The sequence below is a fragment of the Pagrus pagrus genome (genome assembly GCF_965226575.1).
Source record: "Pagrus pagrus genome assembly, chromosome: 3".
NCBI lineage: Eukaryota > Metazoa > Chordata > Actinopteri > Spariformes > Sparidae > Pagrus > Pagrus pagrus.
Genome location: NC_140187.1, coordinates 34,664,610 through 34,683,053, shown reverse-complemented (window position 1 = coordinate 34,683,053; position 18,444 = coordinate 34,664,610). Strand labels below are relative to the sequence as shown.

General features: G+C 41.8%; 1 protein-coding gene across 2 annotated transcripts in view; it reads right to left on the bottom strand.

Moving 5' to 3' along the window:
• LOC311255056 (copine-9-like) overlaps positions 1 to 18,444 on the bottom strand; it is a 345,151-nt gene that overhangs the window by 301,628 nt on the left and 25,079 nt on the right. For both annotated transcript variants that reach the window (XM_084349210.1, XM_084349211.1), the window contains exon 2: positions 13,623 to 13,663. In XM_084349210.1, coding sequence (XP_084205336.1) covers positions 13,623 to 13,663 — 41 coding nt within the window. The remainder of the gene's footprint in view (positions 1 to 13,622; positions 13,664 to 18,444) is intronic.

The following is an 18,444-nucleotide window of genomic DNA, read 5'->3' as shown; positions in this document are numbered from 1 at the left end:
CACACCTGGTTGTTACATTTCCTCCCCGATTCAAAACTCTCTTCTCCCATTGGCTGAAAGCACGCCCTTTCTGCCGTGACAGCCATGATTTCCAGAGAGATTAAAACAGCTGTACGCTTGCAACTTGCCGCAGACCCAAGTAATGCTTTCCTGGAAGCATCAGCTAATTATGGCGGGAATTTCTCGGTTTCGTAACTCCAGCTGATCGGCGGACCTGCGCCGTGGCGGACTCAAAACGCAGCTGGTGGGGGTTGCCGGACGAGAACGACGGAGCAAAATCGGACCAGAGCTGTAACGCAGCTGTACCGTAGCCATACCGCATCCAGTGGAAAATGCGGATAAGAGACACGGTACGGATCCAGAGGAGAAGCTGCGTAACCCAGCCTCTATATTCCTGCAGAAGGAAGACTTTCCTCAGCGAGGCAGACCGCCACTGTGCCCCGTTTTCTTTGCGTGTGTCAACAGGCCACAGGACGCTGCAGCGGCCAACGCCATTCGTCCACGACGAGGAACGAGCTGGATTAATGAGGCTGACAGACACATGCTAATCGTCTCAAGTGTGGTCACAAGTGAGGCTTAATTTAGTGTTTGGGCAGATACTAGAGATTTATAGTGTGTTTGTGTGGGGTGATTAAAGGCACATGTTAGGTTGGCAGGTGCTTTTCTGCCATTGTCTCATTCGAGTCTCACAGTCACCTCCACTGACCAGCCCCTGGCCCGTTATCTTGCCCAGTGTGTTTTGTGGTAACAGCTGGTTGTGATGGTCAGTGCTCGGATTCATTTCCTTCAATGTTCCTTTCATTTTTAATATTTAATCGATTTTTACATTTAAAGAGAACATCCTTTTCTTGAGACTTTTTCCAGTCTATTGGTCCCTGATTCCAGGGAGGTGCTCCATATTATAAATTTATATTAATATTTCTTATTATTATATTTTAACAATTACTCTTAGTAATTATCAAACACACACAGGAACTTTCAGCATCTGGTCGCTGTGTTTCAACTGACAGCTCAGTAGGTTGTCCAAACACTCAGGGACTCCTCCGGCCTCCTCAAGGTTAAAAGCAGTGCATCACTTCCAAGAACCACTGCTCCTCTTCCTCCTGCTGCTCTCGGCCCAACAAGAGTTTTACTGTGCAGTTTGTACGGAGTGGATCTATTATCATATCTGTCTGGAAATGATCAAACTGACATTAACAGATAGACAGAGAAAATGTTGAGAAGAAGTGACTTTGGTTCAGTGAAGTTAGTTTAGTTCCTCTCTCTTCCTATTTGCTAGCCTCCACCCGTTCTCCTCTCTTTCTACGACTCCACCATTACTTGCCTTTAACTCCTCCTCCTCTCCTCCTCCCTCTCCTCCTCCTCTGCTTCTCTCCACTCTTGTCTCTTCTTCTCCTTTTCTGCTCGCGTCCCCTCTCTTCTCTCCACTCCTTTCTCCTTTCCTCTCTGTTCCGCCCATCTTCTCTCTCCCTCTCCTCCTTCTACTCCTCTTCTCTCCACTCCCCTCTCTTGTCTCCCTATCCTCCCTTCATCTCATCTCCTCTTTCTCCTCTTCTTCTTGACAGTCTTCCTCTCCATTTTTCTCTACTTCCCCTTCTTCTCTTCTCCTGTCCTGCTCCTCTCTTCTCTCCCCTCCTGTGGCCTTTCCTCTCTATTCCTCCTCTCCCCTCTCCTCCTCTTCACTTCCCCTACTCCTCTTGTCTCCAATCCCCCCTCCTCCTCCTCCTCTCCCCCACATCAAAGCAGAGCATGGTAATAGCAGGCAGTGTTAAAAAAAAGCCTCATGTTTCTGCCTCAGTGGGACAGGAGGCTAGTCGACCACAGCGACCCAGCCACCAGTAGAACCTGTACAGCCCGATTCTCTCTGCTCTCCTCTTCAAAAGAGAAAAAAAATCAAAGGAGGCAGGGAGAGTAAAGAAAAACAGGGTCAAGCTAAATAAATAAATACTGAAACAGAGAGTAAGAGGCAAGAGGCTGAGAGTTTAGGGACGGTTGGCTAACTGAATCCATTTGGGAGAAAGAGGCTGTGTGTGTGTGTGTGTGTGTGTGTGTGTGTGTGTGTGTGTGTGTGTGTGTGTGTGTGAGAGAGAGAGAGAGTGGTGTTGTGAGGGTATGGCACGAACAAGCATCCATCCATCATGGGCACAAACACATGCACTATGTATGTTCTTTACAGCACTTCTGAAACATTTACACTGCGTGTGTGTCTGTGTGTTGTCAATGCATAGTATTGTTCCACACTGGCACTATGGGGAAACTGAGGCTTGAGGATATCATATAAGATGACATCTGCCATCTCTGGATAGCCATGGTATTTTGAGAGTGCAGAGAAACAGACGCTAATAGAACATAGATGGACAGGGCAGGATTACAAACGTGCAGGTCTTCTTCAAAAAGAAAGCTAGTTAGTAGTCCTGCATAGCTAGTCGTATCTCCACAAAAAATGCCATCATCTTAGGCAGGGCTAAACCCAGAACGCAGGGACGGTGCTTCTGCAAAATATTTTTAAGAGGGAACTTGTTTTGGGGGGAGTCGACCCCCGGCATTAAAATGACTTAATCCATGCAAAATTAAAGCTAACAGATGCAAGCTTTGTACCATTAGCAACCATATTAATGTTAGTAACTTGCCATTTTCAATGTGTATGCTGCTAGCTTAGAGGTTGTTTTTGATGTTTCCCATAAAAAATAGGGATTTTGAAAGTAATGAAACACAGATAGCAGGAGGAAGGAGAATGCCTACCCTTACAGACACCCAATGACACAATTGCTATACAGTACAGGTTGTTTCAAGTCAAATTATAGAAATGTAAATCAGCCACTTGTAAAAACTGCTTCTATAGCCACCAAGATGTTGGCAGATAGATGGGCATGAGTGCCTGAGTATTCGATTTAGATGTCAGTATTTGTTTAACGTAGAGTAATCGCAGTCATGTAACTATCTTTAAATTTCTGCAAACATATATAACAACAATGGTAGATCTGAGCTATCACATTCAGTGTTTCCAGTCAAACATCACTCCATCTTACAGTACAGGCAGAACGGTGACCAGGCATAAGACTGATGTTTTGAAGTAATTAGTTTGAAAATAAACTGAATGAATGTGCACCAGGACAGAGAAGATTAGGCACCTCACCATAGAAATGGACTGGAGGTATGCTTCCTAATCCCTGCCTGCATTTGAGTTTGGATGTTCATTTCAACCTTAATTTATATGATTTGTTGTGGGAACTTGAGTTCTCAATGGTAATAAGAGGAAAGTATTTGTGAATTTGGAAATAACTTAAAATGCCCACTCCTAATTGGTTTATCACTCTGTGATTAGTTAGGGAAAAATACTGCAACAAGATAAAAAAAGTTTTTTACTGCACTTTTTGCTTGTGCTTCACTTTGTAGCCCTCAAACTCACATGAGCATTCTGAAAATGACACATTACACAGTTTCTGATTTGATCAACTGATGTTTAGGCAATTTCAGCTATTTAGTTAAGGGTAGCAAACATCACTGTCACAGTTATAACAAACTAATGTGGTATATCGTGCTTACAAGGCACATATTTCAAAATGTATTTTGTGGTTAAACAGTTTTCTGTTACAAAAATACTTGACATGATGAACACAGGGAGAAGCGGGAATTCTGTGATTTTTCTTGGTGAATAGTGGACCCTCTGATGAAGCTCCTCTCTGGCAGGTGAAAAGATGTGGACAGAGACTTGATGTGTGGAGGAAACACCTCACTGTCTACATCATCAGCAGGACAACAGTGGGAGCGGACAGCGACTGCAGTACAGGTGAAACTGACCTTTTCAAAGTTTGAGAAAAATGTAAAGTGAAATTTAAAAGGTACTAACAGATTTTTGCAAAATGGCTTCATGTGACATGTTTCCTTAAGGGTTACTTGGGGGTGATTATTGAACTTTTATATATGCAAATGGCAGGAATGGGTTAACTGACCTAGAAACCAGTTTTGTACTCCAAGGGGTTGAATTGTGCTCCCAGTGTTTAATTTGATGCACTTACTCTCACATTAAAGGTCAAAAAGGTCAGTTAATTTGGAGCTCTAAAGAAAACCAACATGGCCAACTGAAGGAGACAGCAATGTTAGAGTAACTTAGAGTAAAAAACTCTAACAACACTGGTTATAATGCAGAAAATGGGTTATTGAGAACTCCTGGAGGATCATTCTGAAAAAATTAGATTCTATATTTCTGTGCTAAACTTCAAAGCAGCAGTCAATTGAAGGTGGTGTGGGCCCTTTTAGTGTGGAAGCAAAGATTTGTGTGATGGATTATGTGTGAGGAGAAGTCCATCAGAAGGAGCTTTGCCTGGTCAGTGCTGCACCTAAAGCATGTGAGCAGACGAGAGCTTGAATCACAAATCTAATCTCACAGACATTTCTACAGAGATGAAGGTCCATCTGAAGCCCAATGCACTCAGCCTCTGCTAGACTGTAAACACCCGCATCCAGACTCACTGCAGGGAGAATTTAGTAGGATGCTTTTCTCAGAGAAAGGCAGCCTGGTCCACTGTCAGGGCATCCTCTGAGTCACTATCAAACAGCCCATCATTTCCTCTACATCAATGTTTATAAAGGAGTGAAGGTGGAACTTGGTCGCTTCGAAAGGAGATCTAATTTGCAACAGTAGCCCCATTCACACTGCCTTGAGTGCGGGGATCCTGCGCCAATTCTCCAAATCCTCCTCTGTGTGAAAGTCTCAGATGCGGCGAGGGGTGAAATTTCGCTGCGGCTCTGATGCGCCTCCAGAGGCAGTATCAGAGGTGCAGCAGAGATGAACCGGCGTCTGTGTGAATGGATAAGCCGGTGGCCTAGAGCAGGGCATGTCGGTCTGATGGTGTTCACAGTCTGATAACTAAACAGATCCTTCACTCAACAAATAAAAGAGAAATGTCCCACACTTCAACCCTCAAAGCAACGTTACAGGACCAGACAACAGTAACGTAGTGACTGGTAGTGTCTTTTGCAACTTATATGAGGAAAATAATACCGCAGTTATATGTGGAAAAGCCTCTGTCCTCCTGTCTGTCCTACTGACTCTTCGTCACATTTCTGCCCGAAAAACAGCGTCTGTCCCCGGCAAAAAACTTTAACTCACCAAGTGTTTGTCTCCTTCACTATTGTGTTGTTGTAGTTACTGTCTTAAAAAAAACACTGCGACGGTCAGCCCTCCTGACCGCGACTTCAGTGAACTTTCCCCCAGAAAACAGCCTCCCTCCCCGCGAGTGAAAGACTCAGACAGCGTCCTGTTTACTGATGGTGATAATGTAATTATGTAATTTAGAGAGAAAAACGTAACTTTGTCACTTTCCAGGATGTTTGGTGGGTCAGGATCTCAATCACAACACATTATAACAGCATCCATAAGATTATAAACAGTCAGCGGTACATGTTTAGATTAACAGGAGGACACCGGGGGAAACACGTTGAAGAAAACACACAGCTGCATCATCATGACATGTACTGTCACATCTCTTTTGGAACCTCGGCACCGGCTTGCTGTATAAATTAACACCCTGGTGCGACTTTAAGCCGGAGCTGCTTGGTTCGGTGTGAACAAACAAAGGTGGAGAATTGGCGGACCTCCGCTGCGGCAATAATGCAGGGTCTCTGTGTGAAAAGGGCTAGTAACTCTGCCTGTTAACCCCCATCATCAAATCTAAGTTATCTGACTACGACACAAAACCACATCAACACAAAACCACCACAGTGTTGAGCTGATAATAAGTCCCAGTTGAATGCAGCGCTCTTGGGAGCAACATTCACATTTGGATGTGACCTCTATAAAATAAAGAAAATGAATATAGACTTGCAGTTAAAGGCTGCCATTCAAGCTGATTTGAATAGAAAGTCCCAGAGAGCTGAGCTGAAAATCAGACTGAATTGCCATTTCACTTCCATTATTCAGTCTGACATCACTTTAGCCATTTTCTGTTTGGCAGAGTTGGGTACAAAAACATCAAAAAGTGTGTTGTTACAAATTACAAATATTGGTTCATCAGCAGTATCAAGACAACATGCAAAACACTGGTATAAGGGAGAGTTGTGGCTTGTCAAAACAATTAATGGCCTAACTGTGTAACTACAATTTGAGGTGACGCACTGCAGCCCAAAAATACTTTTCCCCACAAGATGACATTGTGAAGGAAGTGGCTGTAAAAGAGTGGATACATTTATGTGAGCATCACAACCCCCCATTTCACTGTCAGAATTTGAACCATTCTTTCCGATAACATTTGAAAAGTCTAGCAGTGCTGCACAATTGAATTGATATATCAGTTAGCCAGCTGCTTTGATGGAAGCAACTGCCACGCATGGCCCATAGAGCACGCTGGGTGGCTTTGGTTACTCAAAGTCACCACTGAATTACATTGAACATTCACACACAGGGATGTACTAGTTTCACTAGTTCTTTCAGATGACAGTAAAAACGCTGTGGGGTAAATAATGGTGTAAGACCTCCAACTTTAAAGGAACTAATTGAATGTGTGTAGAAGACAGTACCATTACAACAGGGTGTGATACAGTACAAGCAAACCGTATCTCCTCTGTGTACCCCCTAACACTGAAGTCCTTCCATCTCATCCCATTATTTTGACAAATAGCAGTTTGATGTCAATTTCCAAGTCCACATGGAAATTGTGGGAGCAGCTGACTTAATATTTTTCACATCTTAGAAATATGCAGTTTGAAAATGTTTAATTTCAGTTACGCTGAGATCAGCCTACACAGCACTGAGAGACATGGCAGACTACACATTGGACTGATCAATCATAGCTTGCTGTCATGAACAACTTACCTAATCAGGAAGGAAGTGCTAGTGACAGATTTCCATTAATTTCCATCCATGCCGTTATTGTTATGAGCACCAGCTCCTAAGGCAATATTCTGACACTTTAGCTGTAAAATAGTCATTTGACCCTTTGTTAATAATAAAATATCAATTAGTGCAGCTTTAAGTTACTGTAAGTATTTCTTCACCTGAATAATTAAACAAGCACAATAAAATCTGGTCCTTTACATAAAGCTGTTATTAGTGGCACGAATCATGCATGCTAATTAGCATCTTATAATTAAATGTATTAATGGTCAGGCACTAAACAATTCATGGGCCAACTTTATATTTAATGATATGACAAACATTTCATCCTGCCTGATGCTAGTGTATGTTAGCTGCTCATGGGTTCTACATATTAATAATGCTTCACAGTGAACTTAAAATCACCATCATTGTTTTTAACAACTGGAACCCACTTTAAATTCAGAAGTAGCCAGTTTTGGAGGGGTAATATGACTAAGTACAAAATTAGACCACATTGGAACTGTAATATAGTCAGTCAGCCAGTTAACAATCCGCAAATCTGTAAAGAATCGATACAGAACGTAACCGTTTACTGATTCCATCAGTTATCTACAGACAAGGATCTACCTGGTGACCCGGTACAGTCATTTATCAGTAGCTGTAAATGCTGTGTGACATTATCAGCACATATCGACCCCGTCCTGTTGTGGCCAGACGCCTGGGTCACACAGAATGGTCTAACCTGGGACATGAAAGAGCTGAGGGGGCATCGCGGCCACAGTGAGTCCAGCTTCGCTCTTTCCCCGGTGGGGAGGAAGGGTTTGAAGTTGAGGACCCCTCTGACACAATCATTACCCTCCATCATGGCTCCCCTCCTCCGCCCAGTTCAGGAAGAGAGGCTAATCTATGGGATCTGTCAATAAAGGACCCCTGGCCTGCTGACTGACTGACTGACTGTGTGTGTGTGTGTGTGTGTGTGTGTGTGTGTGTGTGTGTGTGTGTGTGTGTGTGTGTGTGTGTGTGTGTTTGTGTGTGTGTGTGTGTTTTAGCCAGCTATCCCTACCGAACTGTAAATAAATCCGGAAGCAAAATCTGCAGCATACTATTGAATATTCTTATTTGATATCTGATTATTAAATATAGAATATAGTTATACATAATCTCCCACACTTTTGTCTGGGGATGGTACCCTTGTGAAATAATAACGCATATAAAAAACTATGCTCAAACAGGAAGTATAATCCTAAAACTGAGTTAAGCGGCAGGATAAACCAGATGGTTGTCAGAATCTTTCATTTAATGTCCATGAATAAACATCAGCACATTATATCAATAATCCTGCCTGATAGCCACAGTAGAAGATCTTATTTCTGCCTGCCTGTCAGTGTATTTAATTCCATAAAACCCTCTGAAATGATTGTGATAAATGTTCGGTATAGATTATCAGAGTTGACTCTTTTTTTCTTGCATATCAAGCAACATTTTCCAACATCAGAACATTTACTTGAGGTTTTTGGGCTTCATCAGAGTATTGTCATAATTACTGATTGTTAAACAAGATGAAAAAGCATTTTTCTCTGATCTGGAGTCTATGAACCAGATCCAAATCTACAAACTGACATTAGATAATTAGGCTTCTATCACAAAGATGTACTTGTGAGAGTTTGTTATGGGGCTGTGGGATTACAGTGCTGTAAGGACACACACAAACACCACACTTCTCAGTTTTCAGAGGTGTGAAATCTTCTGAGATGTTACATCAAACAAATCTCAGTTGGCTTTAAAAGCTGCACGATAATCTCCCAATAACAAGCATGAGGCCAGAAATGTTTGTTTTACACTAGAAGAGCTACATCCACTTCTCGGGCAGTTTGAGGTTGCAGTTGTTTCAACTTAAATCAGTGGTTCTTACTCTAACACCACTCCTGGAGGAACCCAGCATTTTCAAATATTGTAACTCTTCCTGCTCCACACACAAACAGTTAGGTACATCAGGTGTGTTCGGCCAATTTAAGTAGACACTCTTAATCAACTGAAACATATCTGATTTAGCTAATCACTGAGGATAATACTTGGCATGTCTCAGCCAGTTTACTACAAAAATATATTCACAAGTGACTTTCAAAGCTCGATAACCAACTGGTAGAAGCAGCAAACTGTTTTTGGTTAGTTAGTTTTAGTTAGACATCGGATTTAACATATGGCAATTAGTGTGTGGTTATTTCATCAATTGCTAATTTGTTTGGTACTATTTAACCACCACAACACAAGCAAAATATAAGGATTCAAAAATTATCTAAAATTATATAAATGTGAATACCAGTTGCAAAGACATATATCAAAGTTAGCATGCTAACCAGCTAGCCACATCCCATCCCAGTCTAAAGCTCCTGTGCTAGTGGTGTAAACACCAACACTCCCGGTCACTTGCAGCTCATTACCCTCATTAGCCATCAGTGTATACACCAACCAGTTTTATTCACCCCCTGCCACATTATCCAGTATATTTTGCATAGCTCTCCAGTGTTTTGTATTTTGCTCACCTGACCTGTCTGTTTTGAACCCCTGCCTGAATTCACAGACTCTATTCTACCTGTCTGCTCCTTGTTGGATTTGCTTTCTTGATTGGACTGATTACCTGGATTGATTCCTGCTTGCTTTTGAATATCTGAGTAAACTGAACTTTACTGCATCGGTCTGTTCTGGTGTCGTGCTTTAGTGTTCTATTCTGCCACTCGCCTGACATTGATGAACATTTACGTTCTGTTAACTGGGGCACCAAGGAGATGCTGCACGCTCCAGCTGCTTTGGTCGCTCAGGAAAATGGACATTGATAACCTGTCACTGCTGTATATTGCACAAAGAAACAAAAAGAAAACCATAAGGTTATGGCTTCACAAAATTCTTTTGAGTTTGCGATGAGTTGGGAGAATCAAACACTGTGTTTCCCAAATTTTATTGATTATTGAACATGATTCGTAAAACACAAAACAAACTTCAGAAAGGCAGCTCTGTGATCATTTGTAGAATTTCTCATTTGTTGAGATAGTTCATTTGTTACAATGTTGTTTAACCACGCTAGCACTATGGCTCCAAGGACGGTTATGGCAGATGGTCACACAGTTGGTCCATCACCGTGGTCCAAACTGAAATATCTCAACAACTATCAGGTGGACTGCTATGATTTTTGTTACATTAATGCAACTATTGGATGGATTGAAAAGGTATTTGGCAGAGACAATCATGTTGTTACAATTCATCACGTTCAGCATGTTAGCACCGTCATGTCAACATGTTAGCCTGCTCATGTTAGCCACTGTGCCTATATTTAGCCTCACAGAGCCGCTATGTTTGTCAAAGTTGTATTGTAGTGGGAGACTATAACCATCAGACATCCCTGGTCCAATTCTGTCTCAGAACTTTTCTGCTTATTGACTAACAAAAAAATCTTTTTAAAGAGTTGTATGGCTGCTGCAGGGTGACAAAGATGCATATTTTAAAAACAAATTAATCTTCATCCCATAATGCAATTCAAAACAATTAAAGCAGATATAAACATACATGTTCACTATGATTAAAGGGATTCAAGCATTTTTAGAGAGATTTTCCTTGGCAGAACTTAGGGTCTAAGCATAGAGGACGGGGGGGATGCGTTCTATGTCACATTTACATCAACTCCCCAGCTTTTTCAGTTTTTTAGGGGAGAACACTGTTTTTGCTGTGAAGCTCCAGAAATGTTTTATGGACTACGAAACTTCACCTGACTTTTCATCTGCATGGGGAGGAGATACTGAATTAATGACATCTGACCTCTTCATCCATTGCCCCAAACTCTATATGAGTGTCAAAGCTTTTCTGTACTTAAAGAAAGCACTTATGCCATGAAGCTATCAAACAAACTTCCCTCTGCAAATCGGACATTTACACAATAGCACAAAATCCGCAGAGCCACCTTTGCCTAAGAGGGATTTAAAGTTAGCGAGCACCTGCTCCACAATTGATTTATTTTGAATGGACTTTGTGTTGTGCCAATAAGCACCAAAAAGCATGGTACTGTACATTACACACACACACACACACACACACACACACACACACACACACACACACTTTGAGCAGTCCATTTGGGAACTATGTGGTTGCATGTCACACCAATGTTTTTTAATTCTGGTGTTTTCCAAACTGTGTCTTGATTGCTGCCATTCTATTAGTCATATTAACTTTGCACTTGCCATCTCTGCAGAGCTTCTGGTCACCTCAACACTGACAAAATAACATATCTGGGCAAGCAGCACAAACTTCGTCAAACCTTTAAACAGAAATTCAGTTTTTGATGCTGCAAATCATTTTATGTAACAAGTGGTAGTAATTTAGATGTATTAATTGCTTTTTATTGGCTGTATGTGAGTGTATTGTAACATTACGAGACCTCCACTGTCTCTCTCTGTTGCCTGTACAAGCCTGTGAACGATTTGTTGAAGTTGTTTAATGCTGCTGGACTTTATACACATTCTCAGTGCCTCATCGGAGCACCTCTCTCCGCACCTCTATAGAGAATCCACTAACATAAACTAAAGACCAGCTTCCAGCACAACACAGAAGTTCCACAGAGCCTCTTTAAATCATTTCCTTGGTCTGAAAAAAAAGTGAACACAAATTAGCCCTCTGTTTTAGGTACTGTACCTATTTGCAATGGGACATAATGCTCAGGAAACTTGTCAGCTATGGGCCATGCTGTTTTTGTACTCATACCTAATAGGATTGCCTTAATAGCCCAGTGCAGTACTGCAACATAAAACATTTGTCAAACTGTGTAATGTTTGCATAACTTTCCCAGATCCCAGTGCAGCATCATCTCAGTGTAAAGTAAGTTGGATGAGCGGGCGTTGCCAGAGCTGCTCTGGATAGGGGCAATAGAAAGAGGCACTAAATCTGAGCAGACTGTACAATTTTTAAATCTTTTATTAATCAAAAATCTACAGCTTCTACATTCATTCTGTGCTGTTCAACTGACTAGAAATCTCACTTGGTTTTGACCTAGCAGCAACCTCCATAATTAAGGGTGTGGCCACGTTGAGTGACTGCATTTTTCACAATCTGAAGTAAAAGATTTAAGACTCCTTTATATATACAAAATAATTTGTTTATAAAAAACTCAAATTAATTTCAGAGCAGCCTTTAATTGTGAATAGTCCACAGCACACCTGTGCATGCATTCCTGAGCAGTTTTTGTCCTGCCATTGGGGGCACTGCCATTGGGCAGTGTACTTGACTAGTAAAGGTTTTTGGGTGGGTGGTGTGTGTCAAGTGGCACTCACATTAATGCCAGGATCCAAGGTTTCCCAGCAGACAATGCATTGTAAGGAGGTGATCAATGTTAATCACTTCACCTATCAGTGGGTTTAATGTTGTGGCTGATCGGTGTATATGAAGTGTTGTGATGCTGTCCATATACCTCATGAAGATCAACAGAAAAAACGCTGTAAATAAATATCTCAGCAGTAAGTGACAGTGAGTTCTTATCATTGTTTAAAGTGGCCTCAGATCTGAAAACGTGCAGTTTTAGAGGCCGTGAGCAAACGGCGTATATTGTTGTTTAACTTAGTTTTGAACAAATTGCTAGCGGCCATGCTTTTATCTGTCTCCATCTGATCGATGACAAATGGCATTGTGATAATACCAGGGTTGCCACAGTAACTCAAGAGAAATCATCACAGCTGAAGACAAGATATTGGAAATTTCCAGTCACGTCTGTTTACATAAACACCATCGATGGCAACTGATGATGTATAATATGAAGGTCTTGAATGGTTGTCCCATTTCAACAACTATCCCTTGTAACTGTGTTCTGAGGGGAAAGGGGGCACTGAAAACAAAGTGGTACGAGTGAAACTTGGAAATGGGATTGAGCCTCATTTTAGTTCTACCACAGTAAAGTTTGTGTGAAGACTACAGATAGCCAAAATATGTAAACTACTGCTCCAGTTGTAATAGAGCAAGCTCACTACAGTGTATGAAGGAACCACAGAACTTCTCAAACTTGAAGATAGCCAATCAAAAATGCAGACAAAACACCCAGGTTAGTGATTGTTAACACAATTACAGTACGGCCACGTGGAGTTCAACATTGGAGAATTTTGACTGGCGAAGTCGCAGCCAAAACAGGTAGCAAAGATGTGTGTGTGCTTGACACGCCTGAAACAGACTATAAACCAGTTCTGAGTGACTCACATCCTGCTCAGCCCGGCAGGTGATGGTCATACGCCTGTATTTGTATATGTGTGACAGTACCATAAATGAGGCATTGACCCCCCTCAAACGACAAACTATCTGGTGGAAATTCAGCCCGATTTTGAGATTAGTCAGGAGCAACCAGGGTTTGAAAAATGTATTCTACTGTATGTATTTGTGCATGTGGGCATGCATGGGTACATGCATGTGTGTGTTTGTGTGTGTGTCCAGCAATCATTAAGTGTCAATAATCCTACAGTGATAATTGGAAAGTTGATTCAGAGTGTGTCAGTTGACCTGTGGGACGCAGCTTTCATTCAGCTGGCTGATGTATTGTGTGTGTTAATGCTCTGGGAGACACTCACCGTGTTACTCACTGATTCTTGCTGTGCACTGATAAGGAGCATGAAGTGGTGATTTAATAATCGCTGCATGAAACTGAGCACATTCAGTTTGAGCACTGTGTTGTGCAGTGTAGATAGCACTGGGGATGTGAAATCACTTCAGAGCTGCAATTATAAACATGAAAGTTCAACTTGATTAAAAGAGTGAATGAGAGAAAGGCAGCAGTTACCTGGATCTGACTTAGAGAAGGTGTCCATGTCTAACAGGTTTCTGCAACAAAAGGAAAGGAGATTGTTAGAGACTGAAAGGGACATTTTTCCTTTCTGCGATCGGCTGAGAGCTCAGTTAATCTGGATACAGACATATTTAATACACAGTTTCAGTCATTCAAAAATGATACTTATGTAGCAGGCAGTCAGGAGACTGATCCATTAATTCACTTAAATGGGACATATTATAAAAACTCACTTTTTCAGTGCTTGTGCAAATAGAGTGTTTGGAGTGCCTACCAACCCACAAACTGTGAAATAAAACTGTTGTTTTTTTGTGGACTGCCTACATGAGAAAACATGGGATTCAACAAGCAATTCATATTTTGGACTCCTTCAAGACAAGGCTCATTAGAATAATGCCACCCCCAATCTAAGTATCTCCACCCATGGCTTGAGAACCAGCTCTGGGGAGGCCAGCACATTTTAACGAGGGACCACGGTGTCCTAAGCATGAAACCACAGGATATTTTTAATAAGACGAGGGCCAGTACAACACTAAGCATGGGAGCTGCTCTGTTGTCGCCTTCAAAACAAATGTCTTCATCTACTCTGATTGTGGGTGTGATTTTTACCACTGGACTGCTCCGTTTGTCAACTTAAAAGATAATTTTCCAAGTGAATAAAACTGTCATGATTGGGACTTTTGGTGTGGCTGTGTGGGTGTTTTTGTGCTTTTCTGTTGTCAGAGGTGCTCTGCGGAGGCTGGGCCTGACTTTCCTGCTGGCTGGAGCTTTCCACTTTCACACACCTGCAGCGCATCTGACAACAAATGTCTTCATCTACTCTGATCTGAGGATGTCAAGACTCAGTGGATTTACTTTATTTTTTATGAGAAACATTGAATTGTGGGTGTGATTTGTACCACTGGACTGCTCTGGTAGCTTCACAAGCTTTTGATTAGATTTCACTACAAACTGTATCAACAATGAGGGCTGATAACGGTCCGAGGTGAAGAACAGATCGATACTGGCTGTCTCTGAGCTGACTTCAAACTTGAAAGCTGTACATTTTGCCATGTTTTATTTTTCTTACAGTTTTTTTTTAATCATTATTATGATATTTTTTTTACCCTCCAGAGCCTCCACCTATACTTCAGCCAACTCAACCACCAGTATTACCACCTGCCTGAGCCCAAGCCTCACTACTCTAGCCGAGCCATCTGCTGTGCCACCTTCCTGAGCCCGAGCCAAAGCGTCTTCCACTACTGGCCATCTCTGACTTTATAATAAATTCCTTTAACCATCTCCCTGTCTTGGTCTCTTTTGGGTCCAACTAAAGGCAAAGACAAGGTAATTAACCTTTAGGCTCAGATTTTGCTCGCTATTTAAAAATTGACGAGTGCCCACATCAGGCAAAAAACACAGTGGTAGTGACAAAGGGCCCCCCAGGCAAAATACTAAGTTTTTAGGGAGCTCCCATGACAGTCACTAGCTTGACAGACTAGCTAGTCGAGTGGTGCACTATGATAATAGACTTCAGCTGAGTTTCCACCAAAATACTTTCAGTATAGTACCCTTTGAACCCTGCTTAGCCCCTGGTAAAACGCCAGATCTGCCCTGTGTTTCCACTGCAGACAGTACCCTTTAATGTACAGTAGGTGGAGTTGATAGTGAATGGCTTCGGGGTGACTTTCACTTTTCCAGCAGTTGGAAACAGGGGAGACTGTTCTTAACTCTAAATAAGCTGCTGCTTTTATTAACTGACACTGTAACCTGAACTCTACATTACTGTCCCACTGACAACATCTACAAACTGATAACCTCCGCTCTGCACTCCTGGTATTCAACGTCTCTTTTCTGCTGCTCACTCACTTTTGCTCCACCACTCCACCACACAATCTCCACACAGCACACACGTGTAGTTGTTTATCACAACAAGGAAACTATCTTCACTTGAGAAAAGGCTGCAGGCAGCAAGACACAAACTGCTGTGAAATCCTTCTTCAGAGCACAGAGGACGAGACAACGCTGGCTGTTCTGACTGACCAATCAGTGGGCTGGAGTGTTTTACCTCCACCTTTTGGCATCGGATCAGTGTGCTGTGTAACTCAACAGATGCATAACAACAAGTGAGAAACAGGTTACAATTACATGCAGTGAAGCTGAGATGTTGTGGTGGAGACAGTTCTCTGTGGCCACAACAGTCTCTGATTTTATGTTGTTTTGCGTCCCATTTTGTCCATTTCCTTTTCCTGTGACCAGAAATTAGCCAGGAGCTGCCTTAAATCAAGCTGTATTAGCATGGGTCTTATTCCGACTGTCAACCTTCAGATGGTCAGGTTGGATGGTCGAAAAGTCCACTGCTCTTCATCCAAAACACCCACTTTGTTCAGCAATGATGATAGGGCTGCCCCCAAATAGTAGACCAAGCACTGGTCGACCAAAAAATCATTAGCAGACCAAAATTCATTGGTCGATTGGTCGCAGAAAAAAAGCCAAAAACATTTGGAGCTGTGTCTTGTCAAAATTAAGTCAAAATCTATGTGACTGGCGGCTGGTCTGTGTAGAAAAGGCTGGAGGGCTTTTAATTTGAAGGGCTAGACACAGGAAGTCGTGACACTCACTCACTGTCAGTGTTTTTTTTTTAACACGGCAGGTCCCTTCGACATCGCGGTTAGACAGTTAACAATTAATAGCCAACCATGACGTCTAAAATATGGGATCATTTTGAAAGAAGAAGGATGACCCCCCTGAGTGCGGCGTAACATGAAGGAGAAAGCTCCATGTTACGCCGCACTCGGGGATCGACGCAGGACTGGCAGGACTGCTACTGCTAGGCTACTGCTAACATGAGTTGTTGAAAAACCTTTTTAGCAAACTTTGTGTACACAAACGATGTTCTCAATGCTCGTGTTCATGTGTAGAGACCCTGGTGATGCTACAAGCAAAGTTTCATGTTGTGTCGAGTCTTCTTAGTGTTTTAAAAATAGCGATTTTGATGCTACAGAAAAGTTGCCCTGTGCACCTCCATTGTAAATGAGTTTGACCTGGAAACGAAACTACGGTGAATCTTAAAAGTGGCTTTTTCCTCGTAATTATGCTTTTAAACCAAGGTTTGACTCGTGTTCATTCACAAAATAAGCCGAGGTTGCATTTTGGCAACAGTTACACCTTAAACATGTAAGTAGCCTAGCTACCTGCCCATGGTGGCCCGAACGTTTGAAAGCAGAAATAAATACATTTTATTATTGTTATATGGGCTAATATTAGACTATTCGTGTGTACTGGGGAAGCTAAATTATCCAGCTCACTGTGTTTTACTTGATGTGTAAATCTCTCTACAGGCGCATCCACTTTACTGCGGAGATATATTTATTTATATGGGTCGATTAGTCGACTAATCGCTCTAAATGACGACCACTGGTCGACCAAGAAAATCCTTGGTCGGGGGCAGCCCTAAATGATGATAACAGTATTTCTGCCATGGGCAGTACGTGTTTCAGCCATAAAGCAGAAAAAATGATGGTCAAGAAAATGAAAATTTAGCATAATTTGGAGGAGCTACCAGCAGCTGCATCTTCATGGGCCGCCGTTGCCATAGTAGACTAAGTTAAGTTACTTCACGTACACAATTTCACTGCAGTTACCTACGCAACATAGATACATTCATAACTGAAGTAACATAAGTAATGCAGTTATTTTAACCCAAAGCAATGTTTTCCTAAACTTAACCAAGCAGTTTTAGTGCCTAAAACTAACCAAACTTGCAGTGCAGGACAAAGGTCCAGTACATCTGTTGCTGGAAAGCTGCAACAGCCATGTTGTTTTGGCAACATATGTCATAGGGGAGTGACTGGCAATCGATCTATTCAGTTGTTTAGGTATGAGGATGTGTTGACCTATTCAGAAATAAAAGAAAAGAAAACCTTCATGAGAAATTACATTGCATTACAGAACTAGTGGAGCAGCAGTTAGCAGTGTCAAGACTGTCATACTGAATGAAAACTGTTTGCAGTCATGTCAGTAATGGATTTACCAAAGTAACTGGGGCATTTTAATAGCTAAAATAAAATTCCATTATCCTCCAGTAGCCTACAAACGGGTGGCAGAAATCTCAAAGTGACACTTTTATATACATGCTTCAAAGGTTGTTGAGCTTATTTATAAAGATTATGTTGTTGAATTAAATATTTGCATATCATCTTTAATCACAACTGAGCTTTCTCCTTATGTATCAAAATGCAGAACTTCAATTGGAAATCTGCCATGTGAATGACTTCCAGACAGAGCCCCAAGAATTGTGTTTGTACTATAAAGACATTGGCCGCGTTTCCCAGATTCGTTAAGAAGCTCTTCAGTGCTAAGATCTTCTTAGGAGCGCTCTTAAGAACGCTGTGAAAGAAGGATGTGTTTCCCAGAGTCGCTCTTAGCTTAAGAAGATCTTTCACTAAGAAGGAAATGTAAGATCGAGCTGACCCACTCTTAACAGCCTTCTTAGCGACCAAATGCTCAGTGATCAAGCCGCGTCAGGGAAATTTACATCCTCCACTTTTCGAAATAATAAAACAATGCTCAATGTTAAAATGCGCTCATAGCTGCGGACCACTGGCGCAAGAAACATAGGTTAATAGAAGAAAAAAAAACTTTATTAAATTACACGTTTAAGTTTTCCACACACATCTGCATATATGAGTTTATAGTACTACACATAAAAAAACAACAACCCTGTGGCATTTCACAGATATCAAGGAAAAAGATGTAATTGAAGTCAGCTGAACCTCATCCAGAGAGGCTTCACCTGCTACTCTATATAAATGCGTTGCCAAAGTCCGCGCTTGTG